The sequence below is a fragment of the Notothenia rossii genome, assembly GCF_949606895.1.
Source record: "Notothenia rossii genome assembly, chromosome: 8".
NCBI lineage: Eukaryota > Metazoa > Chordata > Actinopteri > Perciformes > Nototheniidae > Notothenia > Notothenia rossii.
Genome location: NC_136906.1, coordinates 22,885,105 through 22,906,808, shown reverse-complemented (window position 1 = coordinate 22,906,808; position 21,704 = coordinate 22,885,105). Strand labels below are relative to the sequence as shown.

Genomic DNA, 21,704 nt, shown 5'->3' with positions numbered 1-21,704 from the left:
AGCTTCGCACTGTGACCACTAGAGGGCTCCGAAAGCATATTTCAAGAGTTGGCCTAAAAAAACTTCCGGTGAAGACATTCAAAATAAAACATTCAAATTACGAGGAGGTGTTGATTAATGCCGTAATATAGATAAATGTTTATGATTTATATACGTTTGAATGAGATGTAATAATGCCTATTGTGTTGTGGTCACATAGTTTGGGAATGTTGAAGTGACAGACCGACACAATTTTACTTTGAAAGATTAAAAAGTCTACTTAAAGCGTAAATCAGTGATATTTCCATCGTTAATGTATGTTGTCAACACGTCAGTTTTCATGGGGGTAAAAACGGTTCACACATTGCGTCGGTCCTATTAAGTCTCGTTTTGCCGACAGCACTTGAAGGCAGCATAGGAGGTAAACGGGAGCAGAGGAAGAGCAGCGCGTGGACATGTCGGACCCGACCGCGCAGGCCCTGCAACCCCGGCTTCTCCAAGCCCAGTCTGTCGGCTCAGCGGGTTCCAGCACTGCCGCCACAGTCTCCGGGTCAGGGAGTAGTGACCCGGCCAGACCAGGACTTAGTCAACAACAGCGTGCAAGCCAGAAGAAAGCTCAAGTCCGAGCTTTCCCACGGGCGAAAAAGCTTGAGAAACTTGGCGTATTCTCCGCCTGCAAGGTAGCTAGCTTGGCTAGCCAAAGTTCACCACAACAAAGCACTCCCCGTGTAGTATTAGCACCAGTGTATGTGGGATAGAAAATGGTAGCACGGTCAAGGCACTGCTATCACAAGTAAAAATGAATAGCTTAATAATTTGAAGTGATTGTTAACTTTTGAAGCTAGCTAGCAAGCTATATAGCAAGTTTCCCGTACACTTGTACCATTCACCTTAACGTTAAGTATTTGGAGATGAATGCATGATCAGCTAGCCTAACCTCACTGTCATTAATAGGCGTGCCATAACAGCAGGTGGTGTACTGTCTAAGTCGCTTTATTTGGTGTTGAGCATTCTTTGCGTTTTTTGTCAGGCCAATGACACATGCAAGTGCAATGGATGGAAGAACCCAAATCCACCATCAGCCACACGGATGGACCTGCAGCTGCAAGCCGCCAGCCTGAGCGAGCCCTGCCGCAGCTGTGGACATGCTCTGGGTACAAACTAACCATCCTCCACATACACACCAGCATATATACCTACAGCAAATGCAGCTATATCCCAGGGACCTCTTGTTTCACAGTATTGATTGACATCTTACTGTTTGGACTTTAATTGTATGTAATGCCTTGCTTACAGCTGACCATGTGTCCCACTTGGAGAATGTGTCCGAGGAGGAGATAAACAGGCTGTTGGGCATGGTGGTGGATGTAGAGAACCTTTTTATGTCTGTACACAAAGAGGAGGACACTGACACAAAACAGGTCTACTTCTACCTATTCAAGGTAAGCAGTGTGACAGGTAAAACAGACCAACATATAACTTGTTGTAACTGGAGTCCACGTTTATTAAATGTCTTGCCCAATTTAACAACATGCAAAACTGTCCCTTAGCTGCTGAGGAAATGCATCCTGCAGATGAGCCAGCCAGTCGTAGAGGGATCCCTCGGAAGTCCTCCCTTCGAAAAACCCAACATTGAGCAGGTGACATAACACTTTAAGAACCTACATGTCATTCCCTGATCTAAAGAAGTCACTGAAAATGTGACGTGTCTATAATGCTTGTTTCTTATTTCACAAATATCTTACTCTCTTTTTCTCTTGTGCCTCATTAACTTGATCTTTTCTTTTCCTCATAAAGGGGGTTTTGAATTTTGTTCAGTATAAGTTCAGCCACCTGGCACCAAAGGAAAGGCAGACCATGTTTGAGCTGTCAAAGATGTTCCTCTTGTGCCTCAATTACTGGAAGCTGGAAACCCCTACGCAGTACCGCCAGCGCACCCAGAAAGACGATGGGACAGCCTATAAAGTGGACTACACCAGGTGTGTGGGTGTGTTGTTGTTGTTGTTATAGAAAGTACATACCTTTTTAGATGTCTCTGTTTGGATGTTGATATCAGTCTGTACATTAGCAGCGTTTCTTCTTACTTCCAGGTGGCTGTGCTACTGCCACGTCCCCCAGAGTAACGACAGCCTGCCGCGCTATGAGACCACGCACGTGTTCGGCCGCAGCTTGCTCAAGTCCATCTTCACTGTGACCCGGCGGCAGCTCCTGGAGAAGTTCAGAGTGGAGAAGGATAAACTGCTCCCAGAGAAACGCACACTCATCCTTACACACTTCCCCAAGTAAGCAGATTCTTGAAATTCAGTGTGTGGGTTTTGATAATGGCCCTATTCAAAAAGCTTCCCTTATTTATATTTTACTCTATTCCTTGGTATATTAGGTGGGGAAAAAATCTTTTACTTGTCTTGCATCTGAAATCTGTAGAGATGCTGGTGCAAACAGAATGATGTGTGTTGAAAAGGTCAGGTATTAGTTTAAAAAAGGAGCAATTATCAAGCAGTATAAATCTTAATATAAAATGTCTCCATTAGGGATGCTCCGATCGATCGGCCGCCGATCGATATCAGACGATATTCACTCTCTGCCGATCGATCGGTGCTCTCTATAAAGGCCGATCGGGAGAGCCGATCACATGACGTAAAATACATGACACTCTTCTCTGTGCGCGGCAAAACAAGCTCGCCAAAATGGCTTCACCGGTCTGGCAGTATTTTAAGGTGTCTGAAAAAGACAGTAAAATAGCGGTATGCAACGTGTGTGAAGCAGAAATCCTGCAGCTCCGCCCGCTGTGACGAACCGGTGAGCGGAGCAAAACACACACTAAGAGTTAGACCTAACACACTTAGCTATTTTATCTACCTCTGGAACAAGCTAAGCTAGTTACACATATATTTATTCTTCACTGTCGGGTCACTCATTACTGGATCAGTAAGCTGCATGAGACGATACTGACAGGCTGTCAGGAGAGGGAGAGAGAGCGCTTCCTCTCATTTCTCCTGTGTTATTATCCAAAGTTAATGTAAACTTGAATAATGTACTTAATTTGAATGTAATAATTATGTTGGTTGTTGTTTGTGGAAGCTCCAGTGAATGAGCCCCATTAACTGAGTTTTAAACTTTAACTTTAAAAATCACTTTTTAAATGGAAGATCCCCATAGGCCCCGCCCACTCGATCGGTATCGGCCGATACTGATTCCGGCGATCGGCAATCGATCCCAAAATTGGCGATCGCAGCATCCTTAGTCTCCATGATCCCTGCTATAATTAGTATCAAGGCGCAAGACTTTAAACTGTATACAGAATGGATACAGTGCTTATTTCTGAAACCACATCTCAGGTTTGATTCTGTAGCTCCTCTATCACAACCAGTTTTAGTTTAGCTTCCTCAGCTCCCTTATTTACCTTTGCAATAACATTTACCCTGACTGTCATCAGGTTCCTGTCCATGCTGGAGGAAGAAATCTATGGCGATAATTCACCCATCTGGGAGGCTGACTTCACGATGCCCGCCGCTGACGGCACGCTGCTGGGACATCAGACAGGTGGGGAGACTTCAAACCATGAGAGCTATTTGAACGGGATGAGACAAGTAGGTCAGAGTTTATATAAACAACGGCTTATGATTCAGCCTTTGGACTGTTCATAAAAGCTGCCATAAGTTCCTCTCTCAATCACATCACAAAAATGATTTAGTACTGTTGTTAAAAAATATTATTTTTCTAGGTTTAATAATCCCCAGAGGAGAAATTCACACTTTACAGCTTGCAAAGACGCAGGGTACATGGTTATAAAACAGATTAAGAACAAATAACAGAAAGTCTAAATCAGACATGAAATTCAATACGCTTTTTATTTTACAATCCCATTGTTAGTATAGATGATTTGTGCATTGAGAAAATATACGTGCACAGAAGCAATTTGCCTTTTGTAGTCCAACTGCAAAAGTATAAATGAAGTATTAAAACTTGTAAAGAGTGAAACAGAACGTTAGATAGGTAACTATAGTTTAATGTACACACTATATGTTTTTTCTTGGTTTTGTAATGATTAACCTGTTCCTTGGTGTGTCTCCATTGCAGTGATCAGTCCGGCTGCAGTCTCCGGCTCCCCCGCTCTGTCCAAAGGTCTGAGCAGCATCTCCTCTCTGGGCAGTGCAGACACCGGAGGAGCAGAGCCCATCACAGGTCAGCAGCTCGGCTTCTCTGATCCCCCATAACCCCCCTGCCAGACCCTCAGTGGCTACAGCAGAACACTTGGAAAGAAGTTGCATACAGTTAGACTATATAGGAATATTGTGCAGCGTTAATACCCTGTAAAGCAGAGGTGCCCAGTACGTCGGTCGACCGCGGGGACAATGCTGGTAGATCGCGAGTCATTCATAAAAAAAAAAAATCCAGCTCCGTTAAAATAGACAAAACAGGTTTTGACCCCTCCTCCCTTGGCCTCCCTGCCACTTAATTCAGGAGTTGACTTGATTGACAGAAAAAGCGACCTATCGCTTTCCAGTCTGTTAACCCAGAATGCAAAGCGATACAAAATCAGTCAAGTGCTGGGAAACTCAAATTAAGTTAAAGAGACAAACAACAAAATGAGTGCGGGACCGAGCAAAAAGCTAAAGACATACCACTACCACACAGAATGGGAGGAAGAATATTTTTTTTTGTGATGTCACATTCAAAGTTTATTTGCCTTATTTGTAAAGCAAGCGTCGCTCTGCCAAAGAAAGGTAACGTGGAGAGGCATTATCGGAGTGTTCACAAGATAGCGACTTCCCTCCGAGTAGCGAGTTGAGAAAGAGAAAGGTCATGTATTATTGCTACACAAACATTATCTCGCAGTCTTAGTGTCGCCAACTCGTTTCTAACATGCAAAAAGACAAAAAAAATTGTCTATGGTCGGTGTATTTTCTATCTTTCCAATTCAGACTCTCTCCCGTCTGTGTGCGAGCCGAGGGGGGCGGGGCAGTTTACACACACGCAGCTGCTACATGCAGCAACACACGGCGGGGATTGTGGAGAGAAGCGCTCCAAGGTGTGGTTAAATGTTACCCGTCTTGAGGTGGACAATGCTCGTTGCCAAGATTGTTTAGCAAGTAAGGGCGGTAACACGAGCAATTTGTCTAAACATTTAGCAAAAGTGCCCCACATTCAGACGGAGGAATGCACCGGGTTCGACTGTCTTTCTAGTAGCTCTGTAGCCCCATCCACGAGTAACGTTTCCACGTCAGGTGTTATGTATGCTAGCAGCAACACACTGAGTTAACACAATTATACAAACATGGGTTAATGATTAGAGGTTAAAACATTGTTTCTTTTGATGTGAAATATTATTTATTTTATTTAAATAAAAAGCAATGTTAATTTTGTTCAAAATGTGTTTAGTTAATTTAATAATATATGTATTTTTGAAGCAAGTATTCATCTTTATTGTCTTCATTGTTAGTTTCCACATGCCTAAAACAACCTCAAGCTAAATTTAAAAGTTGATGGCTAAATAAGAGCGTTTGAGAAATTGTGCAAGGCATAGCCTAATAGTCCGAATAGTCGATTAATCGTTTCATTAATCTATAGATTAATCGATTATCAAATTAGTCATTTGTTGCATCCCTATTTTAGTTATCCCATGTATAAATAAAACGTGTTATTCAGCAACCCTTGCAATTTGGGATTTTATTTTTAGTTAGTAGACCTCGGCGAGCTGGTCATTTCAAAAGTAGCTCACCAGCCAAAAAAGTGTGGGCACCCCTGGTGTAAAGCAACTAACACCCAGCCTCTGACTTCACGTTAATGGTTGATGATTTCTTAAACCCTCACAAACCCTGGGAGCTCTGGTCCCATTCATGGCTCGTTCTCAAAGCGCAAAGCTGTGTTCTAATGATGCACAAAAATATTAGCAGCCCTTTTTTTTTCTTGAGAGTGCGTAGAGGCTGTTCTAAGAACCAAACAAATAAAGAGAATAAAGTCAAGAATACTCAAAAGATACCCGAAGAGGATGGAGCACAGGACTCAAAGAAAACTTCAATGGGTTCAATGGGCTGCGCTCGGGTTCCCTGGACAAAAAAGCAATGGGATTTCTCTCCATAGGATTTTGGAAAATAGCTCGAAATAAGGTCTGTGGAAAACATAATATCCACATCATGTCATTTTCTAATATTTCGAAAATGATAAAAAATAGGGTAGACATGTGGAGATTATCCGGCTGAACAAAACGTGCATTTATCTAACAGGTATGTTTTCCACAGATCTTATTTCAACTATTTTCCAAAACCCTTTGGAGAAATCCCATTGCTTTTTTTGTCAAGGGAACCCATGCGCAACTTACTTCCGGGTTTTAGGACGCGTCACTGCACCACTTTATTGAGGAGCGTCAGTAGTGGATACAAAAAAAAGCAGGATTTTTAAGTCATTAAGAACCTAATGTTTTGTTAAATAACGAAAATAACTATAAAGTGAAGCATTCTAAATACATTGTTAGCTGTCCCCTTTCATTGTTTTAATCTTGTTTTTGTCAATTATGATCAGGAGAGAAACGTAAACTTCCGGAGGTGTTGACCCTGGAGGACGCTAAGCGGATCCGTGTGATGGGAGACATTCCTATGGAGCTGGTCAATGAAGTCATGATGACCATCACTGACCCCGCTGCAATGCTCGGACCAGAGGTAAGATGTTTAGATCGTTTATTAAGGCGACATGTCTATAAATGTTGACTGTAGTACTCAGTTTTTGTTTATATTTCCAGACTAATCTGCTGACCCCAAACGCTGCCCGTGATGAGACGGCCAGGCTGGAGGAGAGGCGGGGAATCATCGAGTTCCACGTCATTGGAAACTCACTTTCCCAGAAGTCCAACAAGAAGATCCTGATGTGGCTGGTCGGCCTGCAGAATGTGTTCTCGCATCAGTTACCTCGCATGCCCAAAGAGTACATCACACGGCTGGTGTTCGACCCGTAAGTACATGTTCTCACTCCACACGTAGATGTTCTCACTCCACACGTAGATGTTCTCACTCCACACGTAGATGTTCTCACTCCACACGTAGATGTTCTCACTCCACACGTAGATGTTCTCACTCCACACGTACATGTTCTCACTCCACACGTAGATGTTCTCACTCCACACGTAGATGTTCTCACTCCACACGTAGATGTTCTCACTCCACACGTAGATGTTCTCACTCCACACGTAGATGTTCTCACTCCACACGTAGATGTTCTCACTCCACACGTAGATGTTCTCATTCCACACGTAGATGTTCTCACTCCACACGTAGACGTTCTCACTCCACACGTAGACGTTCTCACTCCACACGTAGATGTTCTCACTCCACACGTAGATGTTCTCACTCCACACGTAGATGTTCTCACTCCACACGTAGATGTTCTCACTCCACACGTAGATGTTCTCACTCCACACGTAGATGTTCTCACTCCACGCATAGACGTTCTCACTCCACACGTAGACGTTCTCACTCCACACGTAGATGTTCTCACTCCACACGTAGATGTTCTCACTCCACACGTAGACGTTCTCACTCCACACGTAGATGTTCTCACTCCACACGTCACCATCCTATGGCTGTGCACTGTTCTGATGTCCTCCCATGTCCACAGGAAGCACAAGACCCTCGCCCTTATCAAAGATGGCCGCGTCATCGGAGGCATCTGTTTTAGGATGTTTCCCACTCAGGGCTTCACAGAAATCGTCTTCTGTGCCGTCACGTCCAATGAGCAAGTCAAGGTATATAACGACCGTTCATCATGAGTTATTTGTTATACCTTTTTTTTTGCTTTAATTAATTTGCAATTTATTGTTATTTTTCCTGCACCGTACCCTTAAATGCAATAGCAGTTGCGTACAGGAAGTATAACATAGTACGAAGATTCTGTAATGTGTAAAACCACACTTTTAATATCTTTTCACTTGTGCTTTTTTAATATAAGGGCTACGGCACCCACCTGATGAACCACCTGAAGGAGTACCACATCAAACACAACATCCTCTATTTCCTCACCTACGCCGACGAGTACGCCATCGGCTACTTCAAGAAGCAGGTACTGCAGCAAGGACCTGCATTAGCTCTGCTCCGTCTTCCCCCTCCACCTTCTCCTTTTTAGTAATTTGCTCTTTCCTCGCAGGGCTTTTCCAAAGACATCAAAGTGCCGAAGACTCGTTACCTGGGATACATCAAAGACTACGAGGGAGCGACCCTCATGGAGTGTGAGCTGAACCCCAGAATCCCCTACACTGAGCTCTCTCATATCATTAAAAGACAGAAGGAGGTATGTGAGACCCTCTTATTAAAGCTCAATCATGTTTCTGCTTTGAATCTATGTGCTTATAATAGCACACATGAATCTTAATTTGTCAGATTATTAAGAAGCTGATTGAGAGAAAACAGACCCAGATCAGGAAGGTTTACCCAGGTCTCACCTGCTTCAAAGAAGGCGTGCGGCAGATCCCGGTGGAGAGCATTCCAGGCATACGTGAGTCTTTGGTTTTTTCTTACAATAAAAACATATATTGTTTAAATGGTTATCATATTTCTGACAAGTTTCTTTCTTCCAGGAGAGACCGGCTGGAAACCCAGTAACAAGGACAAAGGGTAAACCTTTAAACTATTTTGTTTTGGTTATGCTTGGGTTCTCGCTGATGTAATATTCATAAGCTGTGGACTTTACCATTTTGTTATTGCCACTGGGGAGCGCCAGAGCATCACAAATTCATCAATTCGACATACATTACACTTTGCAGTAAACAGTTTAAAGTCCACAATTTGTCCCAAATAGAATTCACTCATTTAGAGACCCAAGTGTTTTTCTCCTTCCCCACAGCCTTATCTTGGTTGGGTCAGTGTTGTACTTATCATTGCACATTTTACAGGAAAGAGGTGAAGGACCCTGACATGTTATACAACATGTTGAAGAACCTCCTGGCCCAGATTAAGGTAAGAGTCACCTGGAGACACCTGGCGGGAACACACACACACGTACAAGTAACAGTAGTTGTGTCTTATTTTAGGCCAACTTTGAAAAGTATGCAAAAAATATCTATCTACTGGCTAGGATCAAATTAAACTTAAATTAAACCGTACTTCCATCAGAATTGTATAAAATGGTGCCTTTTATACAGCTTTTCTGTAATTAAATCCTAAATGTGCATAGTAATATGTTAATGAAAACCCGGCTATGGACTTACCAGGTCTTTATTCCCTGAGCAGACTCATCCTGATGCCTGGCCCTTCATGGAACCAGTGAAAAAATCTGAGGCTCCAGATTACTACGAGATCATCCGCTTTCCCATCGGTGAGCAAGAATCTGTTTAGAATATACAGCAGCCTTTGAATCCTTCATGATTCTATTGTTTAGTCCATGATCATATCATACGCTCCTCATTCAATTGTTATTGTTCACATTGATGATGTTTTTTCCCCGTTTCCCCCCGCAGACCTGAAAACCATGACGGAGAGACTGAAGAACAGATACTATGTGACCAAGAAGCTTTTCATTGCCGACCTGCAGCGAATCATCACCAACTGTCGCGAGTACAACCCTCCGGACAGCGAGTACTGCAAGAGTGCCAACACCTTGGAGAAGTTCTTCTACTTCAAATTAAAAGACGGAGGCTTGATCGAGAAATGAACTCGACCAAAGAGTTATTTACCAAACTCTCATCAAAAGATGACCACAAATTGACGCTAGCTGTTGTCTTACGAGTTATTAAAAGGGTATGTACAAGACTGACATCTTGCAAGAGAATAGATGGGCAAGCATAAAGGAGGGTTTTTTGGTAACACCAGATCAAGTAAAGCATTACAAAGTGTCAAAATGGCATTTCCATCCCCCCCTTTAAGTTGTCATCTTCTCGTTTTAGTACTCACAGTGAGTCAATACTCTGCATATACATGTTTCATTAAGTTTACCAAAGTTATAGGTCCAAGTTATAACAATGCCACACTTTTTACGAGTATTTATAGTATGATTTGAGCTGGTTTTGTCGCATTTATTGACGTTGGATCCAATTTGCTTAAAATTCGTCATTCAAGCAGAAACATGTAGTGTAGAAGTCTTTCACAGAAGACTGGACCTCGGGACCTAAAGCCGCGATGCCTTCCGCTACTGACAGACACTTGAACATCCCAGCCATCTTCATGGGTAAACAGATAGACGTTCAATGAGGAGTGAAGTCCCTGAAACATTTGGGCCTCAAATATTCTAAAAACAACTTGAAATGTTGATTATTGAAAATGCAATGTGCAAAATTAATGAAATACAATTGGTAAAGTTGTTAATGGAGTGCAAATACTAAAGTTAGTACTTAAATATCTGGATATCTTTGGATAGTCAGAAACAAGCAAATTATTTATCATTTAGGCTATAACTAGATTCATTTAAAAAATCTTCTTTATTCTAAACAAATAATTCAAAACCTTACAGATTAATGGATAATACAAAGGGTTTGTGCAGCCCTACTGGAGTAGTGTGAGAAACTGCTGATGATGGACTGGGTGACAACGATTTCTAGCACTTTAGTGCTAGACAAAATAATTTCCCCAATTGTTGCCTTCAACATATGTTGACATCAATATAGACACTCTTATTTATACAGTAATTATGATGCAAACTGTTTATACATCCATTTTTCACTGGCAGGATGAGGTCACACATTAGTAAAGCTTTACCATGCTTGCAGGTGATTCTGTAGTTGTCATTTATTTGTTGCGTTGCTAGACTCTAGTACAATTACTTCTGCACACACATGCTAAAGATTTAGTGTACAGCCACTTGTTTACTGGATAGTTTAAAAGATCATAACAGTGGTGGTGGGGGGGGGCTAACCTGCCGTCCTCATGGACTGTGGCCTTGTGTGGAGAAGATGACTGGTTTATTTATCACACCTCACACAAGCTGTAGTTGGTGTTGATGCATGGTTGACAGTTTACACATTTTGAATTCATAGAAAAACATCCAACTCTTTTTATTATTTTTTAACAGTGTTACAAACGGTGATATGTTTGTTATGGCGGTCAGTGTCAAACGGAGTGCTTCCTGAGATGCATCCACTTCTTTAATGCTGGTTGAGCCTGGTTGTTGAATGTTTCATGTGACATTGATTTGTGTGTGTGTTTATTTTGTACTTGAATCATGACTAGCTTTGAGTTTCTGAAGTGATGTCTGTTGCATTATTCAGGGTTGTCTATTGCGTACTCCTCCCACAATCTACCTATGCTGCATTTCAGATGTCCTTACACGGGTCAGTCCGAGTGAACTTTCCACCTGTTAGAGGATGGCTATCGTGTGTAGTTATGATGAATGCCATTTACTGTATCTGTAATACTGTTCATGACAATAAAGGTTTGTTTTTGTATAAACAGGGTGTGGACTTGAGTCACTTAACTTGTACTGCAATGAGAATGCAGTAACAGGATGTTAGACATGGCAAAGTAAAAGACTTGCAAGACAGCTTTTCACTCGTGATACTGCCACCATATCTAATGAATCTCACAGATTAGACAAAATAACATTTAGTATTTCTATAGACGGCTCCTATGTCATTTAATGTGTAATTATAGTAGCACTATTGTGCATGCCAAAGTCATAAGAATTGTATTGCAAAACTAATATGGACCAGTGCAATATTGAACATCTTGGCAGAAGCAATAGATGCAAAAAGATGTGACAAAATATTCAAAAGTAAGGATTGTGGTGCTAAAGACATGTCCCGGCCTAGAGTTCTTCAATTAAAATTTGAATAATAAAGCTAAAATCATAATTTCCTCGCACTACAATATCGACATCATCATGTTATCACAATTACATTTCAGCAAAATCATCCAGCTCTATTGTCTCGGCTGTTCACAAATGGGTTATTAGTTCTTTTCATTAGTCCTACATTACTGCCTTACGACTGCTTTAATCTAATACCATTTTGTCCCTTTTTAAACATATTTTATACCTTGTTTTTGCATTTCTCACAAAATAGTTGCCTATTATAGTTCATCTGTGTATAATAATCTTATTACTACCAAAATGTACTTCTCCTGAACTTGTGTTTGAAGCTGCTGCAATAGGCTTTAGGTTTCATTTTCCAGTAACAAAAAGCCCACACCTTTTTGTTTTTCTTTCAAACAGCTGATCAAACAAGCAGGATTTAAATGCTGGTGAACATGGAATGCTGTCTACATGTCAATCACTTCAACAGATGTGTATTTTCTGTACTATAAGTGTATGTTTCAATAGGTCCTGTGATTCCTCTTGAGCCTGGGTAGTAATCCCAGAACCTATCATTAGTAATATCTTGTACTTTTTCCTAGTTATCATGTGAATCTTCATCTGTAGAGCTAATTCATCCAATATGTTCTAATGCATTTTCATTGATCCTGTAATCCTCCTTTTGCTTAGCTTTGTACACAAGTTGGTTGAGGCCAGAATGTATTCTGAATTTAGCATGTATTTTTCCTACTTGGGATGTAAATATTTGATTATTACAGTTTAGTATGTATAGATGTGTATGTATAGAACTTCTGAAATAGTCAGGATATGAATATTGGTGTTCAGTTGCATGGATCTGGTTGCTTTGTTTAGAAGCTGTTTACAAGATGTTATTTGTATTACTTTGTTGCATTTAAAAAGGCAGTGTTGCCACATGGACAGTTAACCATTCAATGCTGCATATTGATACATTTACAGCTTTACTCAAATCACAAATGTTTGCTTGATTTACGATTGACTTTAACTAAATCCTTCCAAACAATGACTGGCAACTGAAATCAAAAAGTTGCTGAAGGACAGAGAAGATCCGGTTTCAAGAGTTCCAGTTAAAGAGCTGTGGGGATTTCCTCATAACAACAAGGCTACGGTAGGTTTTGTTTTCCTGATGGAATGAAGAAACAGATAGGGCCCAGTCAGGGAGTTCAGCACTCTGCAGAACCCCCTCAGCGCTGAGCCACTAATACAGTAAATACATAATGTGCAATCATAAGTAAAATATTAACTCAACCACGATATTGACGTAGGCATGGCTGCATTTAAAACAGAGTTGTAATTTATCTGTTTTTTGTCAGTTTTAGTCAGGATTCCTTTGTCATTGGATAGTGAGTTGTATCTGTCGTTCCTCCAGAGCCTCCCTCAACAGGCCCTCTTGTCTGAGTTCATAGGGCTTTTACTTTCGTTTTTGCATCTCTGCGTCACACAGCTGTCCTGAACACAGTTTAAAACCCCACACCGACACTGTGCGGTGTTAGTGGACAAGGAGAAGCCGTGAACTTCACACAGCTGACTGGTGAGTTAATAAACCAACTCTATAACAGCTTAAAGATAAATGATGCTATAATTCAACACGTCTCTCACAATGCATGTTTGTCTAACTATAACTGTGATATAGCCAGGCTTATAATGTTAGTGATTACAGCTCTGATGTACTGGTACAAACTAATGTCTTTCTTTTCTACCATTATATTTTATTTCTGTGTGTTTTTGATGTTTGATCTAATAGGAGGAAAGTGAAGCATGGCAGCTTTTGAACTGTATGCATACCAGAAGGAAGTGGCTGAGAGGGCTCTTTACAAAGAAAACATCATCATTTGGCTGCCGACAGGAGGTGGAAAGACCCGAGCTGCTGTCTATGTGGCCAAAAAACACCTGGAGGCCACCCCACGGGCCAAGGTGGTGGTCCTGGTGAACAAGGTACCCACAACCAAAAGGAAATAAACATGTTTACGACAGATATGATGTTTTACATTCAGTCTTGCTCAATACAATGTGTTTCTTTAATGTACTGTACTGTAGGTTCACCTTGTAGATCAACATTACAACAATGAGTTCAAACCTCACCTGGGCCGAGACTACAAAGTGTTGCCTGTCAGCGGAGAGACAGTGGAGAAGGACTTCTTTGGGAAAGTGTTGCAAGATATGGACGTCGTCATCTGCACAGCGCAGCTTTTGCATAATGCTCTGATAGACAAGGATGAGGACAAACATGTGGAGCTCTCGGGTGAGTGAAAGGGAGTTCAAACATCTGTGACTATAGAGCTGTTATGTAGAATCACATATAGAGATTGTACCCATGATAATAATAATAATAATGGTTCCTTACAGATATTACTCTACTGATAATCGATGAGTGCCACCACACCAACAAAGATGCAGTCTACAACAAGGTGATGACATTCTACCTGGAGAAAAAACTAAAAGGAGAGAAATCATTGCCACAGATCCTGGGTCTCACTGCATCACCGGGGACAGGGGGTGCAAGGGACTTACAAAAAGCTACGGAGCACATACTGCAGGTCAGAGTTTACCTATTTGCAATGAAATACCAAATTTCGCACAGCATGAGCAGGATTGTCTGATCTCCCATTAGTCTCTTCTTCATGAGTTCCTTTCTCTCTCTTACAGATTTGTGCCAACCTTGACTCAGCTATAGTTTCAACTACGAACTTTGTCGCTGAGCTGAATGAGAAAGTCCCCAGGCCCATCAAGCAGTTCGACATTGTGGACCCAAGACCTAAGGTAAACCTTTTTTTTTCTTTTTAGCTGCCACCTGCAGCTCTATAGCCTGCTCTGGTGAAAACATTCGTCCCCACAATTTAGCAGCAACTGTGTAGGAGGCAGACATTTGGCAACGAGGTCAAGTGATAGATGGGTTTGTGGTGTGATTGGTGCGCTAGTTCCTCATCTTTTAAAACATTGAAATGCATTTTATTTTATATTTGAAAAGGCTTTATTTAAAAACATATGCTGTTGCAGACGGTAATGCACCCTGATAATTACTTCACACCCCAACTGACCTGACCTGGGGACATTCATTTATATCTCAATTGTCGTTTATTTAAAAAAACAAAAACTTCAAAACTATGTTAAAATCCCATACAAGTTCTAAGTAAACTAAAAACAATACTTTTTTCCTTTAGGATCCGTTCGGGGATCAACTGAAGTCCATGATGCTGATGATCCATGAGTTCATGAACATTCCTCCAGGCTTCAGACTGAGACAGTGTGGCACTCAAGAGTATGAGGCAGATGTGGTGGAACTCGAGAAGATAGGTACGTTTCTTTTGTCAACTTCTTTACTTGAATGTAGTCATCACTTGTGATGGCAAGGAGAACACATTAGATTAAATGTAAAACAAATGTCCACTGTTGACGCTTGTACATCATTTGTTTACATTTGAATCAGGAGTCAAAACGGACGACAGAATGCTAGCACAATGTGCACTTCACCTCCGAGAGTACAACGATGCCTTGCTCATCAACGACACGCTGCGGATGATAGATGCTTATCTCTGCCTGGTGGAGTTCTACAGGAACAAGATAACCAGAGAAATTGATGGAACAGACATCTTCCTGGTGGGGCTTTTCCAAGGTAGGAACACAAACATTTTAGTTTAGTGTCTATTTGTATACACATCTCTTTTTATTATAGCAAACTAATCATATTCTAGCATTGATTAATATTACTGTCCTTTTTAACAGAGAATCAGGCGGAGCTGGAGATATTGGTAAAAGATTCTCGCTATGGGAACCCAAAGATGGACAAACTAAAAAGCACTCTGCTAGAACAGTTTGTTCCAAGGGAGAATTCGAAGGGGATCATTTTCAGCAAAACCCGTAAAAGCACCCACTGCCTGAACGACTGGGTCCTCAACGATAAAGAGTTAAAGGAAGCGGGTATCAAGCCAGCCATCCTCACTGGAGCCGGTAACGGTATCTCTTACATGACATTGGTGTGTTTATATTCAATCTGTGAGCTTAAAGGTCTCCTATCATGCAAAATGCACTTTTTAATGTCCTTTATACATAAATATGTGTCCCTGGTGTGGGAACTCACTAAGTATCAGAAAACAAAACCCTCTTTCTTTTCCTCCATACCCAAATCTCTAAAAACGGGGGTACAACGGAGCTGATCCAGATTTGCGTCCGATATGACGTAATATCGTAAATGTGGGCTGGCTTTACACCCACGGCGCTATTGGAAACGTTGCTATCAGAAATAATGCACAACGTGTTTTGGACTTAATACCGTCTTTGTTTACATTAGCAAGCCTCGCTAACACTCAGAGCTAACCTGTACTGGAGAGAGTATGTGTAAAAAAGCAGGAAATAAAAAAAGGAACTCACCTTGTGGTAAACCCGCAAGTGAAAAGCATTTGAGCTCCATACTGTTTCAGAAATAATCCTTGATGTGGTTTGTAACAACAGCATTTAGCTGTATCTCTGGGGCACAAGCTCCCTCCCTCTCCTCTTTTTTTTTTTGTTCAAGCTAAGGACCCAGAATCAGCAGTTCTCTAACAGGGCTGAAACAGAGGGATATAAGGGATCTCTAAAATGCATGATCTGTTTTGTATTTTGAACACATCATGGAAATGTTTTTTTATATATTTTTATATATCTGAGACCCATAATATAGGCCTAAAAATAGCATGATAGGAGATCTTTAAAGTCATTTAAATTCAGCTACAACTTATCCATAGATGTGTTTCTGTTTTATCTGACCAAGTCGTCCTTACATGCTTTCCCTGCAGAACGAGCAGTCAGAAACAATCCGCAATTTCCGCCGAGGTGCTGTCAACCTCCTGGTCTCCACCAGTGTGGCAGAAGAAGGCCTCGACATTCCTGAATGCAACCTGGTGGTACGCTACGGACTGCTTACAAATGAGATTGCCCAGCAGCAGGCCAGCGGACGAGCCCGAGCAAAAGACAGCCGGTATTCAGTGGTCGCCCAGAGTGGGGGGCCGGAAGAGAGGCGGGAGCGCACCAATGATTATCTGAAAGAGCTGACAGAAAAAGCTATTGCTAAGGTCCAAGAGATGTGCCCCCGAGAGTTCTCCAAAAAGGTGAGGCTCTCTGTCCATCTCCATCATTTAATCACGCTGCTTTGGGATTCTGTGATAACCTTTGGAATAATCTGTGTCTCCAGATAGCTGCACTGCAAAGGGAGGCAGCTATTCAAAGGAGTCTTGCAGAGAAACTCAAAATGGAGAAGAGGAATCGCTACCCTGCTGCTAGTTTCAACCTGGTGTGTCGAAGCTGCTTCACCTCTGTGGCCCCTGGCAGTGACCTGAGACTCCTGGATGGTGTGCACTATGTCAACGTCAACCCTGACTTTGAGTGAGTTGAATTCTTTGCCGTTTTAAAGGTCACTTATTATGCAAAATCCACTTTCTCATGTCTTTTATACATCAATATGTTTCCCCTCTGTGTGAAGAGATTCTGAAAGTTTCAGGAAAAAAGATTCACTCACTTTTTGTCCTGATCCATTTATATAAAAACCTGTCTGAAAACGAATTTATCAGATTTTGGCCACTTGACGATTTTTTGGCTTCTGTAACCATTAGCCAATCACCAACCAAAGTACCCCCCCCCCCCCCCCCCCCCCCCCCGCCTCCCACCTTATCACCTGAATCTCCTCATAGAGCACCATTGTGTTCTTTTTAACCAAATATCTCTCAGAGGGGCGTGGGGAGTGCCTCCTTATTTTTCATCTAAAGTAACAGACAGAGAATCAGCACTTTTGAAACAGGGCTGAAACAGAGGGGATTATGGGATGCTACAATGATCTGTTGGGTATTTTGAGCCAAACACTTCAGAGACATGTTTTGTATATATCTGAGACCTGTAATATATTGATGAAAAACAGTATAATAAGGGACCTTTAAGAGTTTATGCAAAACACATTAAAGGCCAAATTTCTTTGTCTTTACTGCTCTTATCATTGCTCATCTTTGTTCTCAGGAAAAACTACAAAGTCGGTGCGCAGGTGGTGCTGGAAAAGAGCTTTGAGGACTGGGAGCCTGGGCGTAAGGTCTGCTGCAGAGAATGCGACAAGGTAAAGGCTTTCTACCAAATATTACTTTTGAACTCGGAAAAGATTTCCCTGCTTAACAAAGTTTGGCTTTTGGATCGTTTTGTGGTGTGATTTATATTCTTTGAATTCACAGGACTGGGGATATGAGATGAAATACAAGGGGTTTGCCCTGCTGCCAAATCTAAGCATTAAGAATTTAGCCCTGGATACCCCCAACGGCAGGCTCACTTTGAAAAAGTGGAAGGATATCCCTTTCATTGTGGAGGACTTCAGCTTTGAAGAGTACTGCCATGAGAACCACTCCGACATCTTCGATTGAGACAACAACAACAACAACAACAACAGAGTGCACTACTAAGCATGTTGTTTTGTATCTGTTTTTAATGACCGTCTATTGGTGTTGGGCTGTGCTCAGTTAGGGTGAGCATCATTGTATTGTTGGAGGTGCCTTTACATGAACACTTACTTTGTCTTAAAACTCACTCCTCACATGCATTAACTTGTGCTGCCGGGTGCTAAAACCCATTAACCATCGATCATGCTTGAAATGAGCATGACAGCTTTGTTTATGCCCAGGGTCTTTACCCCCTTTGCATGTATTTCCTCTGCTTTCTCTTAAGTCAAGCACAGAAAAAGCAAACAATGAACTCTGCTGTAATATAAATGTTAACTATCATGAGCACTTGAATTCTCTTTTTGATATTTTAAAACGTTTGTAAGCTTGTTGTATGAAGATATTGAGGGGTACTGATAATCTGAAGTAATTACTGATTTGAAGGATAAAGTTAATTGTGTTGCGTTATTCTATTTATTGAAAAACAACCAATTATGGTCAATTTTTGTAAAGTAAAATTACATTTGCGATTACATTTTAATAAACATTCCTCTCGAAATGACCAACAGATCTTTTGAAATTATGTTTGCATTTATGAACCACTAGGTGTCAGTGTTGGTTAGCCAATCAAGTCAGGCAAGTGAGGTAGTTTTTAAATGTTGCTTTTTTATTTTCACTTTCATTTCACTATGCTGCTTCTACGTGACAGGTTTATGAATTTCGTGTAGTTCTTATTGGATCATTTCACATTGTTACAAAGTGAGGAACAGCTTTATCAGAATAACACAAAATACAAATTTACTGCACACTTTTCTCGATTTCAGCAATCTCCAAAAGACAAATTGAGCCAGCTAAATGCAGAAAACTTTCCCTATTAACAGCAGATGTGTTTAAAAACATTAATTGAGCTTGATATACAGCAGCACAACTTCAACTATAATGAGCAGTTTTAGGAAAACAATCCAGATTATGAAATGACAGCAACTGGAAGCCATTAAATTCAGGCTGGCAGCTGTATGAGAAAGTTTTACTTTTGATCCACAACACCTCTTTATGTGATTCTCTGGGCAGGACATGATTAGGTCGACCACACTGTGTCACATGGATCATAAGCCTTTCAAACCAAAGAGCTGGAGTCAGTGCTGCCGTGGACGTAATCACACTAAGAACAGGCTCTGTTCCCGTTCAATGACTGATTCAGATGCAGGAGGGCGGAGAGAGCCGTACAGTGTATGATTTACTCTGATCAGTCTCAGGCTCTATAATCAACGCTGATTACTTCCTTTTACTTCTCAGCTCAACACCCCATGCATCTTAATTGCAATTAGCTCTCTTCTCAAATTAAAGCAGCTTGGAGTACTTGAGCAAAGGTTGATAACATGATGTGTTCACATTTATGGTGCTTTTATTTATTGGTATCTATTCTCGGCCATACATGTCTATCTGTTTACAGGATTAATGTCCAATTATGAGTCCTTTTTTGATTCATTACTACTATACTACTAATACTATATCTACTGCTCTTAGTGTAACCATTTTGTTTCTAGCTTTTTTTTATAGCAATTTATTTAAGCTCTCTGCATTTTTAGGTTATGTACAGCTTTCAACTCGTTTTTCATTTCAGTTTCTAAGCTTTGGTTTCCAGCAGTGCCGTAAAATGTATTTTGGATCAACAGTTACTTATTCATTTCACAATTCTGCATTTTTAAGCAATGCTTTGCAATTTATTTTAGCTTTCAGAAGTCACCCTTTTCTGCAGGAAATGGATTTCGGTATCTGGGACATACACGTGTATGGCTCTACTGCATAAGTGTCCCATAATAAGTCTGTTTATGAATTCCTTGATTTGGTGAGGAGAAGCAAGTCTCACGCAGAGGATCTTATGGTCATCATGTCTGATATTTCCATTTTATAAAACTTAGACAATTTGTAAAATCAGAATATGGCTTTGTCTTATTCCAATTTCATTTACAACGTGGAAGCAAAATGTAGCTTTTATGCCTGTTTTATCAGAAGATATACAGATAGGCCTACCATTGTTGGGGGGTCATGTTTAAACAAAACTAAAGCTATGCTCACTATGCAAGGAAGTCAGCAGAGACCTTGGAACTTAATTTGATTTTTCACAACAAAACAGGATATTCAGCGGGCATTTTGATACTCACAACATGTTTAGTGCATGATCCGGCGCAGCGGGGTACCAGGTGAGTGTTTCCAAATGAATAGCTAATTAGCGGCTATTTTTATCTACACATGTTTACTTTTAAAGTTGTAATTCTAGGCGTAGGATTTTCCATTCATGGCGTTGCAGACAGTACGAGCAGGTGTCCACCTCAGGTGTGTTAATGGCAGTCTGTCAGCATGACAACAGTTTTCTTGATGTTTTTAAACATAGCTAAGCTGCTGGGATTTTGATGGCACATTGTTAAACGCTCATCTCCCAGAAATATAAAGTTCAAGGCTGTGATTTCTCCTCATCAAATCTTATCTATTTGGCCTATGGTTCACATATATACCAGCAACACAGGCACATGTAGCCTACAGCATGTGGTTTGTTACATGCTAACATCAACGTGCTATGCTCACAATAACAGTGCTAGCATGATGATGTTAATCTGGTTTAGTTGATTAGTTAACATGTTCTCCTTTTTAACATTTGGCACAGTATGGATACACAAGTTATTGAGCCGTTTCCGCTCTACATCCTGAACTCCTCCCTTCGATGCAATGCACTTCCGTTTTGGCGGACTGGGTTTGTTTTGCTAGCTAGCTCCGTTGTGCCGACAAAGCACTGATATCGCAGAGACAAAGAGGATATAACAATTACAACATGAAGAAAAGTGGTTCGGGAACTACGTGTGCGGTAGTTGGTTGCAATCACTCGAGAAAGCACCTGAACGAGTGGTTAGATAGAGAGTGCTACGACCACAAACCAGCACCCAGCACCCAGCCATGTTGTTCATTAAATACAGATAAACACAACAAATACTGCATGCATTGTATTTTTTAATATTATATATGAATATTTTCATAGTGATGTAATTGTGTGGGCTGCTTTTATATTTTAATTTGTAATACCTGTTAGGATTAAACATGTGATCTTTCTTGTTGAAGCCATTTCTTTAGTTTCCTCTCAACAATTAATTAATTCAGTGTTATTTATGTACAGTATGAGCTTAATATGAATGATGAACTGTGTTAAAAGAAATTGTAGCACTCTAAGGAACATATGAAATGCAATAATGCAATAACAGTGCAATAATGAAATTAAATTACATCAAACTTTATTTTCACTCAAACAGTACAGGCACATATGATATATTGCACAGCATAAAGAGATCATGTAAATTGTGCATTATGTAAACAACAGACAACTGTTGGCTCCTGTGGGCATGACCTAAATAAGGCAGTTTATTTTGGTTTTATGCTGGGCCACGTCGTCATGTTATCCTCCCAGTTTTGCACTGAATTCGGGTGGGGGAGAGTAACGCCATCTCCAGTCAAAGAAGTAGAATCGTGTTCCCAAGCTAGCATCACTGTTAGCATCGAAATCGCTGTGTTTACACCAGTGCCCGTCTGACTGTTTAC

At 41.0% G+C, this 21,704-nt stretch overlaps 2 protein-coding genes across 2 annotated transcripts; both read left to right on the top strand.

The window, feature by feature from the left end:
- Window positions 1-275: 275 nt before the first annotated feature.
- On the top strand, window positions 276-11,348 carry kat2a (K(lysine) acetyltransferase 2A). The gene is made up of 18 exons (XM_079643918.1): window positions 276-659; window positions 1,010-1,133; window positions 1,276-1,421; window positions 1,530-1,619; window positions 1,777-1,958; window positions 2,070-2,261; window positions 3,416-3,522; window positions 4,060-4,164; window positions 6,502-6,638; window positions 6,719-6,927; window positions 7,591-7,717; window positions 7,921-8,031; window positions 8,116-8,259; window positions 8,349-8,463; window positions 8,546-8,582; window positions 8,861-8,924; window positions 9,198-9,282; window positions 9,425-11,348. Exons 1-18 carry the CDS (start codon window positions 435-437, stop codon window positions 9,616-9,618), a joined length of 2,394 nt encoding a protein of 797 aa, XP_079500044.1. The 5' UTR covers window positions 276-434; the 3' UTR covers window positions 9,619-11,348.
- A 1,783-nt stretch (window positions 11,349-13,131) lies between these two features.
- dhx58 (DEXH (Asp-Glu-X-His) box polypeptide 58) lies at window positions 13,132-18,678 on the top strand. Its single transcript, XM_079643588.1, has 12 exons — window positions 13,132-13,258; window positions 13,472-13,662; window positions 13,765-13,969; window positions 14,074-14,264; window positions 14,374-14,487; window positions 14,889-15,021; window positions 15,155-15,340; window positions 15,451-15,701; window positions 16,500-16,811; window positions 16,895-17,085; window positions 17,710-17,803; window positions 17,916-18,678. The coding sequence occupies exons 2-12, from the start codon at window positions 13,486-13,488 to the stop codon at window positions 18,099-18,101; spliced, it is 2,040 nt and encodes a 679-aa protein (XP_079499714.1). The 5' UTR covers window positions 13,132-13,258; window positions 13,472-13,485; the 3' UTR covers window positions 18,102-18,678.
- The last annotated feature ends 3,026 nt before the right edge of the window (window positions 18,679-21,704 follow it).

Coding starts and splice junctions, on each gene's coding strand:
- dhx58 (XM_079643588.1), top strand. CDS start 13,486: ATGGCAGCTTTTGAACTGTATGCATACCAGAAGGAAGTGGCTGAGAGG. Junction 13,970..14,073: donor CAAACATGTGGAGCTCTCGG/GTGAGTGAAAGG, acceptor GGTTCCTTACAG/ATATTACTCTACTGATAATC. Junction 16,812..16,894: donor CCCGAGAGTTCTCCAAAAAG/GTGAGGCTCTCT, acceptor CTGTGTCTCCAG/ATAGCTGCACTGCAAAGGGA.
- kat2a (XM_079643918.1), top strand. CDS start 435: ATGTCGGACCCGACCGCGCAGGCCCTGCAACCCCGGCTTCTCCAAGCC. Junction 6,928..7,590: donor ACACGGCTGGTGTTCGACCC/GTAAGTACATGT, acceptor CCATGTCCACAG/GAAGCACAAGACCCTCGCCC. Junction 7,718..7,920: donor CGTCCAATGAGCAAGTCAAG/GTATATAACGAC, acceptor TTTTAATATAAG/GGCTACGGCACCCACCTGAT.